Source organism: Rana temporaria, chromosome 5 (genome assembly GCF_905171775.1).
Source record: "Rana temporaria chromosome 5, aRanTem1.1, whole genome shotgun sequence".
NCBI lineage: Eukaryota > Metazoa > Chordata > Amphibia > Anura > Ranidae > Rana > Rana temporaria.
Window position 1 is genome coordinate 169,554,699 of NC_053493.1, and position 24,700 is coordinate 169,579,398.

A 24,700-nucleotide genomic window follows, 5' to 3' on the forward strand; every position below is an offset into this window, starting at 1 on the left:
CTTCCAAAGAGAAACTCACTGTTTCAGGCACTAGATCATTTTAGTGCATCAGAGAGCGATTATACAGGTTCCTGTATCCAAAAAGGGGCACATGGTTTTATTCTAACCTGTTCACGGTTCAAAAACCAAATGGGGACACAAGGCCCATTTTGGATCTAAGATCCCTGAACCAGCATGTATTAATCCAGTCCTTTCAGATGGAGTTGGTCTGCTCGTTAGCCTCGCTCCAGGCGGTAGACTTCTTCGCCTCTATCGATTATCAAGGATGCGTATTTACACGTACCTATGTACCTATGTTGCACCCTTGGTGTTTTCAAAGGTCCTAGCACCAGAACTGGGTCTTGTAAGGGCCCAGGGAATCTTGGTGCTCGGATACCTGGATGACCTCATGCTCAGATCACTCACTACAGGCCCTAGAACAGAGCATAGCCTGAACATTGTGGTATTTAGAAAGCCATGAATACCGAAAAGTCCGCCTGTAGACCAGCTCAAAGTCTGAAGTATTTAGGTCTTATCCTAGATACGGTCCAGGCAAGGGTATTTTTGCTACCCTTAAGGATCTGTGCCCTGAAGGATCAGATGCATCAAATAAGGAGCACCAGGCAACCCTCCATTTTGACTCTGTACAAGTCTTGTGGGAAGTATGGTGTCCTCCTTCAAGGCAGTTCCAAATGCCCAGTTCCATTCCAGACCTATACAACAAGACATCTTGTCGGCTTGGAACAGGTGAGGGCAAGCCCTGGATTACCCCATGTCCTTATCTCCACGGGCGCACTTAAACCTAAGCTGGTGGTTGCAGGATCAGAACCTGCAAAGGGGAAGATCCATCCTTCCCAGTGTCTTGGAGAGTACTGACCACAGACGCCAGTCTCTCGGGCTGGGGAGCAACCCTAGAGTGGCTTACAGTTCAGGGGAGAGGGTTAAGGGCAGAGCAGAGACAGTACATCTGGCCCTACAGTCCTGGAAGGTGGAGATTCAGGACTGCCCTATCAGGGTTCATCCTGACAATGCCCCTGTTGTGGCCTATATAAACCACCAGGGTGGTTTCAGGAGTCGTTCAGTTCAGGAAGAGGTGAACCACACATTGGCCTGGGAAGAGGGATGTGTGACGGTTCTATCGGTGCTCCATATCCCGGGGGTAGAGAACTGCAGGGCAGATTATCTCAGCCGCCAGCAGATCTGCCCGGGGGACTGGTCCCTAAACCCAAAGGTGTTTTGGGAAATTTTCCAGCTTTGGGGTTGGCCAGATGTCGATCTTTTGGCATCCAGGTTCAACAACAAGCTACATCAGTTTGTGTTCCGAACAAGGGATCCCCTGGCAATCGAAGCAGATGCTCTGGTAGTTCCATGGATCCAGTACTTCTTGGTTTTATGCTTTCCCCCCAATCCCTCTCCTTCCACATTTTTTTGCGCAGGATTCGGGGAAAGGGGGTTCCGGTCATTCTGGTGGGACTAGCCTTGCCCAGAAGGCCCTGGTTCCCAGAAATTGTGAGTTTGGAAATCGACGGGCCACGGACGCTTTCGCACCGCCCCGATCTACTGTCTCAAGGTCCTATATTCCACCACAATTTACAGTCTCTAAATTTGACGGCATGGCTATTGAAGCCAGGGTGCTGAAGGATCGTGGCATCTCTGGACCGGTGGTGTCTACCCCAGTGAAATCTAGGAAAGCAGTCACTTGTAAGATTTATCATAAGGTCTAGACTTTTGTATTACTTGGTGTGAAGCCAGAAAACGCATCCTCCGAAATACGTGATTGGGAGAATTCTCTTTTCTACAGTCAGCTGTGGAAATCTGGCTTCCAGTACAATCAGAGGTCAGATTTCAGCCCTGACGGTACTCTTACAAAGGCCTTTACCTCCCATTCACTGGTCCAAACCTTTATGCATGGGGCAATTAGTTTGCTTCCCCCCATTAGATCACCTATGTGACCTTGGGACTTCAATGTGTTGCTGTCTGTGTTACAAAAACAACCATTTAAGCCTATCAAGGAAATTCCATTATTTTTGCTGTCATGCAAGCTAGTCTTCCTGATGGCCATCACCTCGGCTAGAAGGGTGTTGGAATTGGTGGCCCTTTCATGTAGGGAACCATACCCAATTATTCACCACGGCAAGGTGGTGTTGCATCCTATTCCATCCTTCATTCGAAAGGTGGGGTCAGCCTTTCAATAAAATCAGGACATTGTTTTGCTTTTTTTCTCTCAGCCTCGTTCAGCAGAAGAGAGATGACTGCACTCCTTGGATGTAGTGCGGGCAGTCAGTTTGTCTAGATCTGCAGAGATCCGAGGATCAGACTCCTTTTTTGTTTTACTAGAAGGACCCAAGAAAGAGGCAGACAGCTTCTAAATATTTCATCACCAATTGGGTCCTATGGCTTGAAACGTAAGGGTTCTCCCTTTAGGGTGAGAGCTCATTCTTCCTGGAGTGTAGGAACCTCCTGGTCTTTTCACCATCAGCTAGCTGTGACTCAGATTTGTAAGGCTGCTACCTGGTCTTTGGTGCATACGTTCACAAGATTTTATCAGGTAGATGTTGGAGCAGCCGAAGATTCAGCTTTTGGCCGTAGTGTACCACAAGCTGCCGTTTTAAAGTCTGATGGCTATTTTTGTTTGGCAGGGTGATCTCAAAGCGAGTGTGAAAGAGGACCTGGTGGATGGAGAGTGTGAGGCGTCTAAAGCATTATGGGTAGAACTACATACAGATGTGTGTAGTTCAAAGTTAATCATTGGAGTTTGGGTGGTCTATAACAATGTTAATGAGGAGGTTGAGACTCTACTAGGAATGATGCTCTGTTGGACCTGATAATCTCAAACCATGCAGAGCTTATTGCTAATGCTCATATAATGAAACACCTGGGTAACAGTGACCATAACATGATTTCGTTTGATGTTAGCGGTAAACAAAAAATCACATACGGGAAAGATAAAAACATTTTTTTTAAAGAGAGCAAATTTTCCAAGGATGAGGGCTGCTCTCAGGACTTGGACTGGGAGAGCATATTGGCACAGAACAGAATTGGGAATTCTTCAAAAAGACTGAACTCACTGCGAAGTATATACCCATAGGCAATAAGTTTAAAAGGCTAAAAATAAAACCTATGTGGCTCACGGCCAAAGTGAAAAAAAAGCTAGAAACCATAAGATAGAGCTTTTAAAAAATATAAAAATGAAGGAAGGCTAGTGTCATTTAAATTAGGGTTGTCCCGATACCACTTTTTTAGGACCGAGTACGAGTACCGATACTTTTTTTCAAGTAGTCGCCGATACCGAATACCGATACTTTTTTTAAATGTGTCCCCAAATGCAGCCATGTCCCCCCACATATGCAGCCATGTCCCCCCATATGCAGCCATGTCCCCCACATATGCAGCCATGTCCCTCTAGCCATGTCCCTCACATATGCAGCCATGTCCCTCACATATGCAGCCATGTCCCTCTAGCCATGTCCTCACATATGCAGCCATGTCCCTCTAGCCATGTCCCTCACATATGCAGCCATGTCCCTCTAGCCATGTCCCTCACATATGCAGCCATGTCCCTCTAGCCATGTCCCTCACATATGCAGCCATATCCCTCTAGCCATGTCCCTCACATATGCAGCCATGTCCCTCTAGCCATGTCCCTCACATATGCAGCCATGTCCCTCTAGCCATGTCCCTCACATATGCAGCCATGTCCCTCTAGCCATGTCCCTCACATATGCAGCCATGTCCCTCTAGCCATTTCCCTCACATATGCAGCAATGTCCCTCTAGCCATTTCCCTCACATATGCAGCAATGTCCCTCTAGCCATGTCCCTCACATGTGCAGCCATGTCCCTCTAGCCATGTCCCTCACATGTGCAGCCATGTCCCTCTAGCCATGTCCCTCACATGTGCAGCCATGTCCCTCTAGCCATGTCCCTCACATATGCAGCCATGTCCCTCTAGCCATGTCCCTCACATATGCAGCCATGTCCCTCCAGCCATTTACCCCATACCTTTGCCGCCGAAAGCCGCCGCCACCGCATGGAGAAAATCACAGCATTCATTTGAATAGCTGTTTTGCCCGCGTGTATAGACACTCCCCCTTGCTCGGAATTGGACAGATCACATTTACCCATTCAATCCCGAGCAAGGGGGAGTGTCTATACGCGCGGGAACACTACAGCTATTCAAATGAAAGCTGTGATGTTCCCGCACGCTGTTTAACCCATGTGGCGGCTTTCGATGCGCGGGGGGGGGGAGTATTCTATTTAGGTATCGGGGGTATTTGCGCGAGTACGAGTACTCCCGCAAATACTCGGTATCGGTCCCGATACCGATACTGGTATCGGTATCTGGACAACCCTAATTTAAATGTTACAAAGAATATAACCGAATATGTAAAAAGAAAATCAAGGCTGCAAAAGCTCAAAACGAACGACAAATTGCAAAATATAGTAGGACAAACCCCCAAAAAATATTCAAATATATCAATAATAGTAAAAAGGTCAGGTCTGAGCATGTAGGCTCTTTACAAAATAATCTAGAGTGGGTGACTGGGGACAAAGAGAAGGCCAATTTATTAAATACTTTCTTCAGCTCTGTGTATACGAAGGAGCATGGGTGAGCTCATGTCCATAATGGGGGTGGTAGTGACACAGCCCCAAATGATCCACAATGGCTCAAAAGTGATATGGTCCAGAAATATTTAGACAGAATAAAGGTGGATAAAGCACTTGGACCAGATGGCATACACCCACGGATCCTAAAAGAATTGAGCTCTGTAATTTCAAAGCCATTTAGCTAGATTCCCAAAGAGTTAGGCCGGCGTATCAGTAGATACGCCGACCTAACTCGGAATCTGCGCCGTCCTAAGTTTAAGTGTATTCTCAAACAGAGATACGTCGTATCTTAGGGTGCAATATTTAGGCTGGCCGCTAGGTGGCGCCTCCGTTGAGTTTGGCGTAGAATCTGAAAATGCATAGATACGCCTATTCACGAACGTACGTGCGCCCGTCGCAGTAAAGATACGCCGTTTACGTAAGGCATTTTCAGGCGTAAAGTTATTCCATCAAATAGCTGGACTAGTAATGTTAAGTCGTCCGTGAATAGGGCTGGACGTAATTTAAAACCAATACGTCCTTGCGGCGTACTTTGCCGCAATGCACACTGGGATATGTTCATGGACGGCGCACGCGCCGTTCGTAAAAAACGTCAATCACGTCGGGTCACAGTTAATATACATAAAACACGCCCCCCACATGCTCATTTGAATTAGGCGCGCTTACGCCCGCCACATTTACGCTACGCCGCTGTAAGTTAGGAGGCAAGTACTTTGTGAATACAGGGCCAAATTCTCAAAAGAGATACGCGTACTTAACTAAAGTTTTCTAAATTTACACGGCGCGTATCTTTGCGCCCGATCTTCAAAACGAGTTAAGCCTAGATTTCAGGATTTTCCGTCCTACCTAAAATAGATACACCTGCGCATCCCCGGGCGCAAATTACGCTAGTCTCGCCGCTGTTTTTGATAGACAAAGATGCAAATGAGGGAGTTAGGGCGATCCACAAAATTAAGTGTGTGCGGCGTATTTTCCGCCCTGTGCGCACCTGTTAGTTTCCCTGTGTAAATTTCCACATTATAAAAGCAGCCCTAATTTTACACATGCCGTGGAAGGGTTTGCTGAAGGTAGTGACTAGAGCTATACTTGTGAAGGATCTGTCTGGAAAAATGCCTGGGACATCAATGATTCTGACGGCACTTTCCACCTTACAGGCACAGAGGAGGAGGATGAGGGCACAGGAGAGAGTTTATCGGCCACGGCGTGATCTGTTTCAAATGCCAGATTATGAAGTGTATGGCAACTTCAGGTTTGATAGGGAAGCCATCCTGGAGCTCACCCAACTACTTATGGAGGATCTTATCACCCCAACCAGACGCTCCCATGCCCTGCCACCTCTACATAAAGTTCTGGCAACCCTCCATTTTTTATCTACAGGCTCATTCCAGCGTGCATCTGGAGGTCTGGCTGGGATGGTGCAGTCGACAATGAGCCGATGTGTCCATCAGGTGGTCCCTGCCATACTGCGGCGCATGACCAACCAATTTGTCAAGCCCACCCAGGAGGAGCAGCGTCTGCAAGCCATGACTGACTTTTACAGCATTGCTGGCTTCCCAAGGACCATCGGGGCGATAGATTGCACGCATGTGGCACTACAGCCCCCCCATGAAACTGAACACCTGTTCAGAAACAGAAAAGGGTGACATTCCATCAACGTCCAGATGATTGTAGATGCCCATGGCCTCATCTGGCACGTTTGTGCCAAGTTTCCAGGGTCGTGCCACGACAGTTTTATTCTACGGCAGACCAAGATCTACCAAGACTTGGAGATGAACGTTTATGGAGACAGCTGGCTGATTGGTGAGTGACATTGGTGTCAGGTATGCCCCCCCCATGATGCAGACATCACAAGGGGCACATGCATGACTAATATCCTCCTGTCTTTTCCCTTACAGGTGACTCTGGATATGCGTTGGGACCCCATCTCATGACCCCTTTTAGGAACCCTCAAACACCCGGAGAGGACGCAAATTCAACGAGGTGCACATCCACACCCGGTCAATAGTAGAGTGGACATTTGGCCTTCTCAAGTCCAGATTCAGATGCCTTGACAAGACTGGGGGTACACTCTTGTATTCCCCAGACTTTGTCTGTCAAATTATTGGGGCATGTTGCATCCTCCATAATTTTGCTCTGAGAAGGGGCCTGCATGTTGAGATATGTCCTGACCTAACCCCCCACCCAGGCAATCCCCCCCCCCCCCCAACCACCTCTACCCGGTCTGCTGAGGGCCAGGCAATAAGGAGACAACTGGCTGAAGGCATCTTTGCCCAGTAAATGGACCTTAATTATCTTATTTTTTTTTGGTTTGACAACAAAAACTCACAGAGATTATGTGACCTTTAAACATTTACTTTGCACATAAAATGCACATTACTTATATGACAATGAGAATGTATTTTTTTTACACAAAACGCACATTAATTATCTCACAATAAGGAATGCATGAATGCACGCCACTGTGGTCCCTAGCACAGACACATCACATGCACATCGAATTGGATTAGATCCAAGTACCCCCCCCCCCCTTTGGTACTTGGGAGCAGTAACGCCCCGCCACGGCTCCAATTATGTCACTGTGCATTCATACACCATTCAGGAACCTGGGATGACTTCTCCCTGGTCCTGGGGATCCCTACTCCACCAAAACTGAGGGTGACACCCTTATGTTATCAGGAATGCCACCCCCCCCACATTCACACATCATTCACACACATAAACCAAATCATAAGTACAGTATAATAAAAAAAACAAAAAAACAAAACAAAAGTACCCCTGCAACTTACTGATGTTGCCGAGTGCTCCTTCTGGGCTGACCACGGGCACGGCCACGGCCAACTGGGGGATCTTCACGGGGGGGGTCTGTGCAGGGGAGGGAGTATCTTCACGGGGGGGGTCTGTGCAGGGGAAGAAGGAGCCTCCCCTGGTGTCTGTCCTCCTGCTGGCCTGCCCTCCAAGGCCACGGCTATCCTTGTCAGACAGGCAGTGATGTCAGCCGTATTAGCCTGGCCAGCCCGGGTATTGGCCTGCACAGCCCGGGTATTGGCCTGCACAGCCTGGGTCAGGGCAGTCACCTCCTGGGCCACGCCTGTTGTGGCGTTCTTCAGGTCCCACAAACAGGTGATGACCCCCACTGAGTTGGTGGCCACATCACCCAGTGAATCCCTCATTAAACCTCATCCTCCTCCCACTCAACATCCAAATAAGGGGAGTTGTGGGCACTCCCCTCCCATGGCGAATCCTGCCCTTCTTGGGACTCAGCATCAGCCTGTCTTGGGGGTGGTGCAGCAGCCTGCCCTGATGGGCCAGCAACCGCCTGCCCTGATGGGGCTGCCACCTCCTGCCCTGATGGGGCTGCCACCTCCTGGGCTGATGGGGCTGCCACCTCCTGGGCTGATGACCCAGCAACCTCCTGGGCTGATGGGGGTGCCACCTCCTGGGCTGATGGGGCTGCCACCTCCTGGCCATCTGGGGAGGACACAAAACAATCACAGGTTGGTGGATCCACACACTTGGCACATCTTCCCTTCCCCCACCCACACATGCTAATCACCAGATAGAAAAAAAAAACTTGCCTGTCCTCACAGGAGCATCAGAGTCAAAGCCAGGCAGGCCCACCACCTGCTGTGGGTGGAAACACTGGGCCACTGCCCATTCCTCCTCACTCATCCTGACTGGGCAGGGTCCCCCTCCTCCAGTGCCCCTGGTATGGGCATGCAGCGTTGCCAGCTTGTTCCGGGACACGCTCTTCAAATCGTTTATTTTTTTTTTATTCCAGCGATGGTCCTGGTCTCCCCCCCCCCCCCCGCCACATTGATCCGATCGGTGATCTTTTTAAGGATCTCCTTCCTCCTGGCCGGGGTGGTGTTGTGGCTCTCAGGGCCATGGAGAAAGCGCCCATATTTTATGATGCCCTGAGCAAGAATATGCTTCTCTGCCACTGAAAATTTTAGCTTCCTGCGCTTGGTGGCCATCACAGACACCACCCAGCAACAGGAAACTCACCCAAAAAACAATCAACAATACATACACACACAACAAAGAAAAAAAAACACAGCAAAAAAAAAAAAAACACAGACAGCTACTATAAATTCAAAAACAAACAGGCAAAAAAGGGAAACAAAAAACAATCACACACCAAAAAACAAACACTTATCAAAAACAAACAGGCAAAAAATCAAAACAAATATCAAATTATCAAAAACAAACACCAACTATACTCTACAACTCCTCAACAACTTTTCTCACAAACAAATCTTACCAACAAACACTGACAAACGTTCAAAGCAGAAGCAACTTGCTTTAGGAAGGGAACACAGGGAAATACTTTTGCAAGGGAAGTGTGTTTGACTGGGGCTATTTAGACACAGGGCGATCCTCAAACTAAGTACGCTTGGCCTTTTACCTATCTCACTGATTGCGATGAGCAAAGTTCTGCACATGCCCAGTGAGGTCCAGATTCGTGCGCGCATGCGCAGTACGGCCGGCCCTTCATTTGCATGGGGTCACGGCTCATTACAATGAAGCACGCCCACTTCCTTCCCACTTGCCATAACCACGCCTTACGCCTCGGAATTTAGGTTACGGATGGAGCAATTTTGTGTGCGCAAATGCGCTGTGGATACGGCACTTACGACACCAACTTAGGGCGCCGTAACTTAAATGACATAAGTTAGGTAATACTAAATTTGCACAGCTTTTTGAGAATTTGGCCCACAGTACTTGCCTATCTAACTTAAGGCGGCGTAGCGTAAATACGATACGCTATGCCGCCGCAAAGATGCGGCGGTATACTTGAATCTATCTAATTGTATCTAATTCTTAGGGACTCGTTAATGACAGGAATAGTACCACTGGATTGGCGCAGGGCCAATGTGGTGCCTATATTTAAAAAGGGAACTTAGGGCCAGATTCACAGAGCAGATACGACGGCGTATCTCCTGATACGCCGTCGTATCTGTTGTTCTATCTATGCGACTGATTCATAGAATCAGTTACGCATAGATAGCCATAAGATCCGACAGGTGTAATTGTTTTACACTGTCGGATCTTAAGATGCAATACCGCGGCCGCCGCTGGGGGGAGTTTGCATCGTAAACCAGCGTCAGGTATGCAAATTAGGAGTTACGGCGATCCACAATGGTTTTTCGCGTTCGCTACGTCGCCTCTAATCTAGTTTCCCGTCGTAAAGTTAGTCGTTTTTTTTGGTGCCTTAACTTTACACCGCAATCGTATTGCTGTATAAAGTATGGCCGACGTTCCCGCTTTGAAATTTAAAAAATAACGTCGTTTGCGTAAGCCGTCTGGGAATATGGAATTACGCTACGCGCGTCGCCGTTCGAAAAAATGACGTCACTTCGCGCAAAGCACGGCGGGAGTTCGGAAACAGAGCATGCGCGGTAGGTCCGGCGCGGGAGCGCGCCTAATTTAAATGGCACACGCCCATTTGAATTGGCCCGCCTTGCGCCGGAGGCCGCCGGCGTAGTTTTCATCGCAAGTGCTTGGTGAATCAGGCACTTGCGATGAAAAATTGCGGCGGTGTAACGTATCTACGATACGTTACGCCGCCGCTCATCTACGTGAATCTGGCCCCAAGTCTTTATCAAGTAACTATAGACCTGTTAGTTTAACTTATACAGTGGGGATCGAAAGTTTGGGCACCCCAGGTAAAAATGTGTATTAATGTGCATAACGAAGCCAAGGAAAGATGGAAAAATCTCCAAAAGGCATCAAATTACAGATTAGACATTCTTATAATATGTCAAAAAAAGTTAGATTTTATTTCCATTATTTACACTTTCATAATTACAGAAAACAAAAAAATGTCGTCTGCAAACGTTTGGGCACCCTGCAGAGTTAATATCTTGTACTGCCCCCTTTGGCAAGTATCACAGCTTGTAAACGCTTTTTGTAGCCAGCCAAGAGTCTTTCAATTCTTGTTTGAGGTATCTTTGCACATTCTTCCTTACAAAAGTCTTCCAGTTCTTTGAGATTTCTGGGCTGTCTGTCACGCACTGCTCTTTTAAGGTCTATCCATAGATTTTCAATTATGTTGAGGTCAGGAGATTGTGAAGGCCATGGCAAAACCTTCAGTTTACGCCTCTTGATGTAATCCCCCGTGGATTTTGAGGTGTGTTAAGGATCATTATCCATTTGTAGAAGCCATCCTCTCTTTAACTTCAGCTTTTTCACAGATGGCATCAAGTTACCATCCAAAATTTGCTGAAATTTTATTGAATCCATTTTCCTTCTACTCGTGAAATGTTCCCTGTGCCACTGGCTGCAATACAACCCCAAAGCATGATTGATCCACCCCCATGCTTAACAGTTGGACAGAGGTTCTTTTCATTAAATTCTGTGCCCTTTCTTCTCCAAACGTACCTTTGCTCATTCCGGCCAAAAAGTTCTATTTTAACCTCATCAGTCCACAGAACTTGTTTCCAAAATGCATCAGGCTTGTCTATATGTTCATTTGCAAAGTTCAAAAGCTGATTTTTGTGGTGAGGACGTAGAAGAGGTTTTTTTCTGATAACTCTTCCATGAAGACCATATTTGTACAAGTATCTCTTTATAGTGGAATAGTGTACCACAACTCCAGTGTCTGCCAGATCTTTCTGGAGGGATCGTGCAGTCAAACGTGGGTTTTGAATTGCTTTTCTCACAATCCTGCGAGCTGTTCTGTCTGATATTTTTCTTGGTCTTACAGATCTTGCTTTAACTTCCACTGTTCCTGATGACTGCCATTTCCTAATTACATTCCAAACAGAGGATATTGACATCTGAAAACGCTTTGCTATCTTCTTATAGCCTTCTCCAGCTTTGTGAGCGTCAACTATTTTCAGTTTCAGTTTTCTAGACAACTGCTTAGAAGAACCCATGGTGCTGATTGTTGGGGCAAGGTCAGATGAGTCTGGGCATTTAAAACCTTTGAGATTGACATCACCTGATCTTCCCAGACGATGATTGAGAACAATCCATGACACTGGCAGGTCTCAGCTTTGCAAAGGGGGCAGTGCATGCTATAAATTCTGCAGGGTGCCCAAACTTTTGCAGATGCCATTTTTTTGTTTTCTGTAATTTTGAAAGTGTAAATGATGGAAATAAAATCTAACTTTTTTTGACATATATTATAAGAATGTCTAATCTGTAATTTGATGCCTTTTGGAGATTTTTCTATCTTTCCTTGGCTTCGTTATGCACATTAATACAAATTTTTGCCTGGGGTGCCCAAACTTTCGATCCCCACTGTACAGTCGGGAAGATACTGGAGAGATTAATAAAAGACCACATAGATGAGTTCTTGCTGCAAAAAAATTTTTAAGCAACAGACAGCATGGGTTCATGAAAGACAGAGGTTGTCAGACAAACCTGATTTCTTTTTATGAAGAGGTAAGCAAAATCTTGGACAGAGGGGTGGCGGTGGACGTGGTATACTTGGATTTTGCAAAAGTGTTCGATACAGTTCCCCACACACAGCTAATGTGTAAGGTAAAGTCTACAGGCTTGGAAATATCAGTTTGTAAATGGATAGAAAACTGGCTAAAAGACAGAATTCAGAGAGTAGTGGTTAATGATTCTTACTCTAAATGGTCTAAGACCCCTTTCACACTTGCCGCAGGATTTGGCCGCTACCGGTGCGGTATTAATCCCTGCTAGCGGCTGATAAAGGGTTAATACCGCCCACAATGCGCCTCTGCAGAAGCGCATTGTGGGCGGTATTGCCGCGGTTTTCCATTGTTTTAAATGGGAAGGAGCGGTATACATACCGCTCCTCTTACCGCTCCAAAGATGCTGCTGACAGGAGATTTTTTTCTCTCCTGCCAGCGCATCGCCTCAGTGTGAAAGCCCTCCGGCTTTCACATTGAGGTTGCTGGGCAGGAGTTTTTCAGGCGGTATAGCAGCGCTATTTTTAGCGCTGTACCGCCTGAAAAACTCCTCAGTGTGAAAGGGGTCTAAGGTTATCAGTGGTGTACCCCAAGGTTCAGTCCTGGGACTCTTACTTTTTAATATCTTTATAAATGATATTGGGTCTGAGATCAAAAGTAACATTTCTGTCTTTGCAGATGACACCAAGCTATGCAGTGGACTAACGTCCTTACAGGATGTCTCCAATTTAAAAATTCGATTGCCTCTCGGGGGATCAGGAAGGAATTTTTTCCCCTGCTGTAGCAAATTGGATCATACTATGCTGGGGTATAGAATTGGGTATATGGGACTGTATGATATTATTATATATTTTTTTTATGGTTGAATTGGATGGACTTGTGTCTTTTTTCAACCTGATTAACTATGTAAGTATGTAACTATGAATTTCTATAACAATTTTACAAAAGTTTCCCTTTTTTTTCTGGGGGAAAAAAAGCCATTTGTTTTCTCATGGCTTCAAAATTTCTAATAAATTTACATCTCTGAAAGAGTTGGTAAATAAAGGGGAGATTTGTATGATTTGGAGTGTCAAAATAGTAGAGGAAGGCTTATTCAAGAAGTGCATTTCTGCCTGTTGGCTGTGTATTGACATAACTTATCCCAAAACTCAGAATAAGGCAGGCCATACACAGTGTGAAATTCGTACGATTCCCCCATCAACCCAGCCGCTAGCGATAATGGCAAGAGAATCCAGCAGGCTGGTTGTACCCAAGTTGATTGGTATATTTAGCCTGCCCATTAACTGTTTGAATCTCGGACGGTTCCTGCTGAACCAGCCGAGATTTAAACAGTGTATGGCTGGCCTAAGGCATAGATTCCAGGGGGAAAATGAAAATGTGTTGCAAAATCAAAACTGTAATTGGGCTTTTGCATTACTAAGGCTATCTGTTGCATTACTGGTATGTGCAAGTATTACACATTTTTTAGTGTTGATACATTTTATGAATATATCTATACACATTTTGGCTGTGAATATTACAAGTTGCATTGCAATTTCGAATTAGTGTTGCATTAAAGTAATTTTTTTTATTCATGTGTTTAAGAATATCCAAGCATTAATGACTGCTGAGAAGACGAAAGGATTCTGTCAACTAGTTGTTTCATCAAATCTACGTGATGGCATGTCGCATTTGATTCAGTCAGCTGGACTTGGTGGCATGAAACACAACACTGTTTTAATGGCTTGGCCCCAAGCATGGAAACAGCCTAACAACCCTTACAGCTGTAAGAATTTTGTTGGTGAGTATATTTTGCTGTAAGACAATCTTTGTCCCTCCTTTCCAGTTTTGTGGAGAAATATATTAATAGTGTTTTTGTGTGCTCTTCAAAGCAGTTGTTATTACTTAAATGGGTGAGGGTACAGGCAGCGAGGAAAGTTGTTCCACTGCTATCCCCATATACAAGAATTCAGAGACTGCTTGGTTTTGCTAATATAGTTGGGTTGATGCAGAAAAAAACCTTTACTAAAATCAAATATACAGATTAAAAAAAAAAACACTTAACCATTTAAAGTCTGCCCTATAGCAGTTTTACTGCTACGGGGCGGCACCTCTGCACCAGATCACGTGGATATATACGAGATCTGGTTCTTCCGGGTAGGTTAGGCTAGGGGACGCGCACACAGTGGGAGCCTAGCCGCAGGTACTGTGGACTCGATGTCCGCCGGCACCAGTTGATCATCGAGCAGAGCAAAGGGGCAGAATGGAGGTCTGCCTATGTAAACAAAAAGCAGATCACCGTTCTGACAGGAGGGAAGGCATGAAGCCTGTGTCTCTGCAGAGTAGGGACTAGAATCCATGTCTTCCCCTATAAAAGCACCTCCCACAGTTTAGTAAAACACTGTTGAGGCACACAGTTAACCCATTGATCGCCCCTGATTTTTACCCCTTCCAATTCAGTGTCATTAGTACAGTGATAGTGCATATTTGTTAGCATTGATCACTATATTACTGTTGCTGGTCCAAAAAAAGGGTCAGATTGTCCGCCGCAGTATCACAGTCCCACTATTACTATAAGTCGCTGATCATTACCATTACTAGTAAATAAATAAATAAAAATATCCCAAAGTTTGTAGACGCTATAACATTTGCAGAAAGCAATCAATATTTGCTGCTTGGGATTCCTGTTTACCAAAAATATGTAGCATTGGTCTAAATTTATAAAGAATTTTTTTTTTTTTTTTAATTGGACAGGTTTATAGCAGAAAGTAAAACATTGTTGGTCTTTTTTGTTTTATAGAATATATACAGAAGTTTAACAGGGTGTGGCAGACCTGGATAACATTTAAAAATTCATTGACATTTATGGAAATGTTGTGTTTCTTTTTGTTTTTTGTTTTGTTTTGTTTTTTTGTTTTTGTTTTGTGTAGTTTGTAAAATATTAAGAAAATCAATAAAAATATATTGAAAGAGAATTTTTTTTAAAGAGATGCTCAAATTCCACCAAAACAAAGCTCAGTCAGTATATTGCAAAAAATGGCCTGGTCATTAAGGGGGATTAAATCTTCTGGAGGTCATATGCTTAAACTTGTTTCAGGTGGTTGTTGGCTATTACCTTGGTGGCGCTATTGTAAGCTGGCAACCGCCTGTAGCAAATTTAACCACTTAAGGACTGGAAGGAATTGCCCCCTTAATGACCAGGCAATATTTTGCGATACGGCACTGCATCGCTTTAACTGACAATTGCACGGTTGTGCCGCGCTGTACCCAAACAAAATGGAACTTTTATTTGGTGGTATTTAAAGTGGAGTTCCACCCATAAATATAACATTACATCAGTAGTTTTTTAAAAAAAATGTCATTAGTCCTTTAAGAAAACATTTTTTTTTTTTAGATGCCTTCAAAGTGTTGTTGCTAGGCAGAATAGTTAATCTTCCCTCTTCCTGCACCTAGGTGCTTAAGCTTCCTAACCTAAACCGCACAGACTCCTGGGAATGTAGTGGGTGTAACTTTCCAGGAGTCTGTGCACTCCCCAGTCTCGAAGAATCATGTGACTTGGACAGTACAGGTGCTGAAACCTGATCTGAAACCTATTACACTGCTTGTGCAGCACTGAGCATGTGCGAGATCTGCAGATTGAAATCCAGGAAGTCATACAGTCCTGGCTTCATGATGCCCACACTTAAGATGGCCCCAGTCAATTTCTATTTTATAAAGTGTCTAAATGCTGTATAACAACCTAACAAAACGGACCTTAGTTTACAGACTAACTTTACTAGAATACATTAAGCTTGTGTATTACAGGGGTATTTATATTTAAAAAGTGAAATTGTGGCCGGAACTCCGCTTTTAATCACCTCAAAAAATATATATTAAAAAACACATTTATTCATCAGTTTAGGCCGATTATTTATTTATATATATATATATATATATATATATATATATATATATATATATATATATAAAACTCAACGTGTGTGTGTGTATGTATGTATGTATGTTCCAGCATCACGTCCAAACGGCTAAAGATATTAACATGAAACTTGGCACACATGTTACTTATATGTCAGCAACAAACATAGGATAGGTGGTTTAACCCTTACCCACCCCCATTTGCCATGGTCGGGGTTTTTCTTTAAAGTCCCATTCAACTCTATGGGAAATACATGTTACTTCATAACTTCCAAACGGCTGTACATATTTCGATAACACTTGGTGACATGTTACTTATATGTCCACTTAAACTATAGGATAGTTAATTTATCCCTTAACTACCCCCATTTGTGAGGGTCGGGGTTTTTGTTTAAAGTCCCATGCAAATCAATGGGAAATGTATGTTCCCACATAACTTCTGTACGCCTGGAGATATTTCAATAATACCTGGTACACATATTACTTATATGCCAAATAAAAATATATGACAGTTAAATTAACCCTTACCTACACCCTTATATAAAAGATGGGTATATTTATATTACTATGATTTTCCTCCCCAAAAGGTTAAGATAGGAAGACCGGGCAACGCTGGGTATTCAGCTAGTATGTATATATATATATATATATATATATATATATATAGATATATATATATATATATATATACTTTGTATTTTTTGTAAAAACTAAATCGCAATAGGCGTATATTGATTGGTTTGCACAAAAGATATCTCGTCCACAAATGGGATAGTTATCAGTTTTATTATCCTTTTCTGCACTTTCTCCAGTTCCCTGATATCTTTTTGAGAACTGGTGCCCAAAACCAACAATAGACCAGCATGTAAAGCATTAGATAAAAAAAAGTCGATCGAGATATTGGCTGGAAAGAGAAAAATAATCTGGCAAACAGGAAGTGCAGAGACTTGGCTTAAGTCAGGAAGTTAATGGGAGGAACATAGTTCAAGGTTCACCAGAAAAAAAAGACACAAGGCAAGAAAGTCCGAAAGATCAGACAGGGGGTTTTCCAGCATCTCATGTTGCTCAGCAGCGGAGGTTGTGGGTCCTGCAATTCCAGTTTGTCGCACTGCTCTTCGGCCTATCCTCTACTCTACAGAATGTTCACAAAGATCTTAACACCTCTTCTTGCCCTTCCCAGAACTCAGAGCATTCAAGTCACAGGCTAGACAACCTTGTTCTGAAAGACTCTCCTCCCTTCCTGCTGTCAGAAAATGACCACAGGACAATCCAAATGCTACATATCTTCAGCTGGGTGATTCATTACAACAAATCTGCTCTCCTGCCTTTTCTTCACCTGGAATACTTATGTCTGTCCCTGGAGACATCCCCAGCAACACATTCTCCCAGGAAAGAAAGATCTTTTTGTAAGAGCACATGCTTGATAATTGAGATTCAAGAGATGTCCCATATTTGAGGAAAAGAGCCTGGGCCTGCCCCAATCATGCCCTTGGCAAATGGGAAAATGTCCCCAGGAAGTAACAATGTTTAAAAAAAAAAAAAAAAAAATATATATATATATATATATATATATATATATATATATATATATATATATATATAACTCTCTCTATTTATACAAATTCATTAAAAAACAATATACATATGTATATCTATGTGTGTGTGTGTGTGTGTGTGTATATATATATATATATATATATAATGTATGTATGTGTGTATATATATATATATATATATATATATATATATATATATATATATATATATATATATATATATATAATAAATAAAACTGCAATTACAGCAGTGCATTTGTGCTTGTTAATTCTTAGTGATGATCGGTTGTCCCCAAGTGGTACAAGCTGTAGTATAACGTATAATCCTCTACATGTTTTGCGGTAAAGACCGCTTCTTCAGGAGGAATTAATTATCATCCAGAATAGCTAGCAATCCGTAGTAACAGTATAGGCAGGGTACCCAGGATAGTTGTTTGTCAACCCCCCCCACTTATCTTGTTAACTCCGAAATCACAGATACAGTGACCTGGGGGGAGGGTAAGAGGCTTGGATCATAGTCAATGGGGAGCCCCACTAATACAGGTGGGTGTCTGGGGTGTAACTTGCCTTTGAAAAGTATCACAATGTTCATAGTCCCATGATTAACCACTTAAGGACCGGACCAATATGCTGCTAAATGACCCAAGGGGTTTTTACAATTCGGCACTGCGTCGCTTTAACAGACAATTGCACGGTCGTGCGATGTGGCTCCCAAACAAAATTGGCGTCCTTTTTTCCCCACAAATAGCTTTCTTTTGGTGGTATTTGATCACCTCTGCGTTTTTTTTTTTTTTTTTGCGCTATAAACAAAAATAGAGCGACAATTTTGAAAAAAATGCAATATTTTTTACTTTTTGCTATAATAAATATCCCCCAAAAACATATATACATTTTTTTTTTCCTCAGTTTAGGCCGATACGTATTCTTCTACCTATTTTTGGTAAAAAAAAATCGCAATAAGCGTTTATCGATTGGTTTGCGCAAAATTTATAGCGTTTACAAAATAGGGGATAGTTTTATTCTTTTTTTTTTTTTTTTTTTTTTTTACTACTAATGGCGGCGATCAGCAATTTTTTTCGTGACTGCGACATTATGGCGGACACTTCGGACAATTTTGACACATTTTTGGGACCATTGTCATTTTCACAGCAAAAAATGCATTTAAATTGCATTGTTTATTGTGAAAATGACAGTTGCAGTTTGGGAGTTAACCACAGGGGGCGCTGTAGGAGTTAGGGTTCACCTATTGTGTGTTTACAACTGTAGGGGGGTGTGGCTGTAGGTCTGACGTCATCGATCGAGTCTCCCTATTAAAGGGATCACTCGATCGATGCAGCCGCCACAGTGAAGCACGGGGAAGCCGTGTTTACATACGGCTCTCCCCGTTCTTCAGTTCCGGGGAGCGATCGCGACGGGGCGGCTATAAACGAATAGCCGCGCCGTCGTCCCGGATCGCTCCTGAAGCCACGGGAACCGCCGCATGTACCGGGGGGGGGTCCCGATCGGACCCCCGACCCACGTCAAGCAGAGCACGTACAGGTACGTACATGTGCCTGTCCGTGCCATTCTGCCGACGTATATGTACATGCGGCGGCCCGGAAGTGGTTAAGATGTCTTTGATATTAAGGCACCAAAGATTGCCTTGGTATATGAGTTCCCCCAGGTAGCAGCTGGCACACAAGGCACACACCTTATTTATAGACGTCCCACATTGACATTCCTAATGAGAGTTTTCGACCTAATAGCCTCCTTTTTTTAAGTTCGTGCCATTTGCCCAATTCCATTCAAGAACTTTCCAACAAAACATCTTGTCGACTTGGCAAACGCATTCTTGTTTTGATTGATCAAAGTTCCTGTCCAGCCAAGCAAGGAATTATCTACCTTGGTGGATCATAACTTCAGCCCCATCACTGGGGAAGTCCTCCCTTCTCTATCACTGAAAAGTTGTCGCAACAGTTGCAAGTCTCTCATGCTGTGTTGTGTTGGTGATCAGAAGATTCCTCACATTGTAGCTTCCCTTCCACTTCTTTAATAGTTGTCTAATGGCCCAAAACCCACCCTTCTGGGGGCTAGGTATTATGGGCTGGGTGGTAAGTGGGTGATCCTCTGTTGTTACAAGTCCCACTTTCAGTAATAAAACAGATTCCTCTGTGATGGTTTTCAGGGAATCCTCATACATCTAATTTCTCCCAAAAAGTCACATCATTATAATATAATGTACAACGGCGCAGAGAAACACAGAACAGCTCCTTCTACTCCAAACTCCACGTTCTGTCTGGGGACGAATATTCTAATCCCTAACGGTCCAAGGATTATAGTAACTGAGAAGCCAAGCTTCCCATGAGGATCTTGGAGCTCAGAGCAGTCAGGTTGGCCCTGCTTCTGGGGTACCCAATCAGAATGCAGTCGGGCAATGCCATAGCCTATATCAACCCAGTGGCATGGCTGCCTTGTAGGAAGTGAACAAGATAATCTCTTGGACAGAAGCCATTGTCCAGCACTCTGTCCAAAAGATACAAAAAAAACGGCGGAGAGGAAAAGAGACATAATAATGGACACTGAACAAGTGTTGTATTTACAGTGAGTGATATAATTATTTGATCTCCTGCATATTTTGTAAGTTTGCCCACTTACAAAGAAATTAAGAATTGTTGTCATAGGTTTATTTTAAATGATAGAGACCGAATATCAACCAAAAATCCAGAAAAAAACCTCATGATACAAACGTTTTAAATTGAGGTGCAGTTCATTGAGTAAAATAAGTATTTAATTCCCTACCAAACAACAATAATTCTGGCACCTACAGACTGGCTACAGTATGTGCTAATGAAGTACACAGATTATCCCTGTCAATTTAAGAAGGTGCTCTTAACGACAACGTATGTGTACAAAAGACACCTGTCCACAGAATCTCTTCCTTCTATTAAAAACTCACCATCTTGGGCAAGACCAAAAAGCTGTCAAAGGACGTCGGGGACAAGATTGTAGACTTGCGCAAGGCTGGAATGGGCTACAAGACCATAAGCAAGAAGCTTGTTTAGAAGGAGAAAACTGTCAGAGCGATTATTCGCAAATGGAAGAAATACAATATAACCATCAATCGGCCTCGGTCTTAAGCTCCATGCGAGTTTTTGCCTCATGGGGAAATAATGATCATGAGAAAAGTAAGGGCTCAGCCCAGAACTACATGGGAGGAGCTTGTGAATGATCTCAAGGCAGCTGGGACCACAGTCACTGAATGAACCATTGGTAACAATAAACCACCATGGATTGAAAGCCTGTAGGGCCCACAAGCCCCCCCCCCTCAAGAAGGCACGTGTACAGGCCCATCTGAAGTTTGCCAATGAACATCTAAATCACAGGTGTCAAACACAAGGCCCACGGGCCGAATCCGGCCCTCCAGGCCATTTCATGTGGCCCTCGCACCTCTCCTGCAACTGCAGGATAGCTCCAGCCCTCCTCTGGTCCTCCTCCAGATCCTTATTTTCTGCTTTCAAGCAATGCATCCAGCTTCTTCCCAGCAGCAGCATAAGGAAAGGGGGGTACACTGTGTTGTAAGGGAGAGTGGGGGACTCAACTTCTGATCGTGGGGTGGCTCTTGACATCTAATGTAAGGGAGGGGATGTGCTGGACATCTAATCTTACAGATACAACGGGCCCTTTTGAGGGCAATCGTAATGCTGAGTTTGACACCCAGATTGGGAGAAAGTGCTGTGGTCAGATGATACCAAAATTTAGCTCTTTGGAAGAAAAATGCTGATTATGACCCTAAGAACCCCATCCCTACAGTGAATTGCGAAGGTGAAAATATTATGCTTTGGAGCGGTTTCTCTGCTAAAGGTACAGACCAACTTTGTCGCATTGAGGGGCCAATGGACGGGCCATGTAAAATCTTGGCTAAAGACCTTCCCTTAGCCAGAACACTGAAGATGGGTTGTGGATGGGTCTTGCAGCATGTCAATGACCCAAAACATACCGCCAAGGCAACAAAGGAGTGGCTCAAGAAGAAGCACATTAAAGTTGTTCTAAAGACAGAAGGTATTTTATCTTAATACATTCTATGCATTAAGATAAAAAAAACCTTCCTGTGTGCAGCTGCCCCCTCAGCCCCCCTAATACTTGCCTGAGCCCCATCTCGATTCAGCGATGTTGCACAAGATGCTCGGTTGTCCGGAACTCTCCCCCCTCATTGGCTGAGACAGCAGCGGGCCCCATTAGCTCCTGTTGCTGTCAGTCAGTGAGCCAGTGAGGAGGGAGAATGGGCAGGTCTGGGCCACAGCTCTGTGTCTGAATGGACACACAGAGCTGCAGCTCAGCTCGGGTGCCCCCATAGCAAGCTGCTTGCTGTGGGGGCACTCAGCAGTAAGCAGGGGCCAGAAACGCCAGTGAGGGACTCGAAGTGGAGGATCTGGGCTGCTCGGTGCGAAACCACTGCACAGAGCAGGTAAATATAACATGTTTGTTATTTTTTAAACAAAAAAAAACAAGACTTTAGTATTTAAGGTCATGAAGAGTAGTGTTGAGCAGAATATGCCATATTCGATTTCGCGATATATCTCGAATATATATTCGAATATTCGAGATATATTCGCTAAATTCGAATATTCGTGATATTTTATCGAAATTAAATGATTGCGATTTTTCGCTATTGCGAATGCGAAAATAATTGCGATTTTTTGATAACTGCGGTAGGAGCACTCTGATTGGCTCAGAATATTCGTGATATTTTATCGAAATATCGCAACATGCGAATGCGATATTTATTGCGCAATTTCGAGAAATGCTGGAGGAGCGCTCTGATTGGCTCAGAATATTCGTGATATTTTATCGAAATATCGCAACATGCGAATGCGATATTTATTGCGCAATTTCGACAAATGCTGTAGGAGCACTCTGATTGGCTCAGAATATTCGTGATATTTTACAATACAAAATAATTGCGAATATTCGGCAAATGCGGAAGGAGCACTCTGATTGGTTCAGAATATTCTTGATATTTTACAATACAAAATAATTGCGAATATTCGGCAAATGCAGAAGGAGCACTCTGATTGGCTCAGAATATTCTTGATATTTTACAATACAAAATAATTGCGAATATTCGGCAAATGCAGAAGGAGCACTCTGATTGGCTCAGAATATTCGTGATATTTTACAATAGAAAATAAAAAGTGTTTTGCATTGGTGGTGATTCTTTACTCTATCCATCTGTCACAGCCGTTTGTCAATCAAACACCTTGAAGATTGAACACGTTCATGCTGCATGCTTTGGACTTTTTTTCACTTCACATATCAAAGACATTTTTATGAAAGATTATTTTTCTATTATTGGGACTATATTTCTTTATATATTTGTTTCACTGTGTATTTCACAAGTTATTTGCGCTTGCTTATTTTAAAATTTGCCCACATGTCTTGTCACTAGACATATTTTTTATTCTTGTAGAGCGACTCCATTTTCTGTCTTGTATTAAATTATGTTGTATAACATTTTTGAGTTGCTGCTGTATTCTCCCCTTTTTTTAAGGTATGCGCAATTTTTTCCTTCTTACAAAAAAAAATAATATCAAACATACAAATATTCATAACAGAAACATACACAAAGCCCCCCCCCTTTTGCATCAGAGACAATCAGAGTTCTCCTACCACAGTTATCGAAAATTCGCAATCATTTTCGCATTCGCAATAGCGAAAAATCGCAATGTTTTTTTTTATATATTCGGCAACATAAAAGGATCGCCTCAGCTTAGCTACTCGGCCCAGGGTCTCTAATCATACCAGCAATGCTTTTAGACGTCGATAGGATGTGATCTGTTTTAAAAATCAAATTGAAAAAATGCGAATATTCGGAATTGCGAATATTCACCGCGAAATTCGAAATATAGCGCGATTTCTCGAATATGCCATATTCGAGCCGAATATTCGCAATGCGAATATTCGTGAGCAACACTAATGAAGAGGCCTAGACAATCTTCAAACCTTAAAGTGGATGTAAACTCTCACATATACCCAGTGAAGTGAACAGCCTCAGATGATGCACAGAGATTAAACAAATCTCCCTACATGAGTTTTACATGTATATGTGCTGTCTTTAGACAGTTCAGATTGTGTGAGATTTTCTCTTCCTGTTCAACATTGTAGTGAAGTCTAGGCATACAGCCAAGACAGCTGATTGGAGGAAAGGCGCGCAACCCCCCTCTCCTCATAGGTAGAGACTTTCAGAGCTGATTGTTGCATCGTTCAGGGCTTTGCTAATCTATTTATAGCATCCTCCCCAACACAAATCTCAAGCTGCTTTTATCATATGTAACAGAGAACTTGTCAGGCTGATAACAGAAGAATGGAGCAGAAGCGCTTTTGAGAGAGATAATAAAACACTGCAGATATGTGCCCAGCTCAAGTTTCATGTCTTATCAATCCTATAAAAAATGTATGGAGGGAGCTAAAACTTCGAGTTGCCAAGCGACAGCCGTGAAACCTTAAAGGGGTTGTAAAAGGTTCATGTTTTTTCACCTTAAAGGGGTTGTAACGGTACAATTTTTTTCCCCCCTAAATAGCTTCCTTTACCTTAGTGCAGTCCTCCTTCACTTACCTCATCCTTCAGTTTTGCTTTTAAATGTCCTTATTTCTTCTGAGAAATCCTCACTTCCTGTTCTGTCTGTAACTCCACACAGTAATGCAAGGCTTTCTCCCTGGTGTGGAGTGTCGCGCTCGACCCCTCCCTTGGACTACAGTAGCGTCAGGACGCTCTCTACGTTTTTTTTATTTTTTTTATGTCACAATGTAAGGTATAAGATTTCCTATCATCTGTGCCCAGTCTTGCCACACAGAGTTAATCCAGGTCTGAGCAATACTCTTTTATTGTTCAGTGAAATAAAACGGACAGAAAAACCTGTGTCCGTTCCGCCTCTTTGCTGTGAGTGACAGGTTATTTACATATCTCATGCACTAGCCTGAGACAGAGGCACATCCTGTGTAAAAAGTTCACAATTCACATCCCTCTCCCCTCCCCTCCTCTCCCTTCTAGCTCTCCCAGGATTGGCTGCATTTACTGTGTTTTGACTGGATATTTTTATTCATGGGGTGTGATCCACAGTTCAGTGTGACAAGGAAATGCATGTATATTGCAGTGAAAACACTGAACAGAAAGCAGAATATACACAGACAAGTGATCTGATTTAGGTTTGATGTATCTAGTGAGAGCTGGGCAGAGGAGAAGCTTGAGTGATCTGATTGTTATATTGCCTTGTGTGTGTCTGAGGTCACTGGATGTTGGGGA

General features: G+C 43.6%; 1 protein-coding gene across 2 annotated transcripts in view; it reads left to right on the plus strand.

The window, feature by feature from the left end:
• The window catches only part of SLC12A7 (solute carrier family 12 member 7), a 574,243-nt gene that overhangs the window by 453,377 nt on the left and 96,166 nt on the right, over positions 1–24,700 (plus strand). For both annotated transcript variants that reach the window (XM_040353352.1, XM_040353353.1), the window contains exon 18: positions 13,556–13,751. In XM_040353352.1, the coding sequence (XP_040209286.1) occupies positions 13,556–13,751 (196 nt within the window). The remainder of the gene's footprint in view (positions 1–13,555; positions 13,752–24,700) is intronic.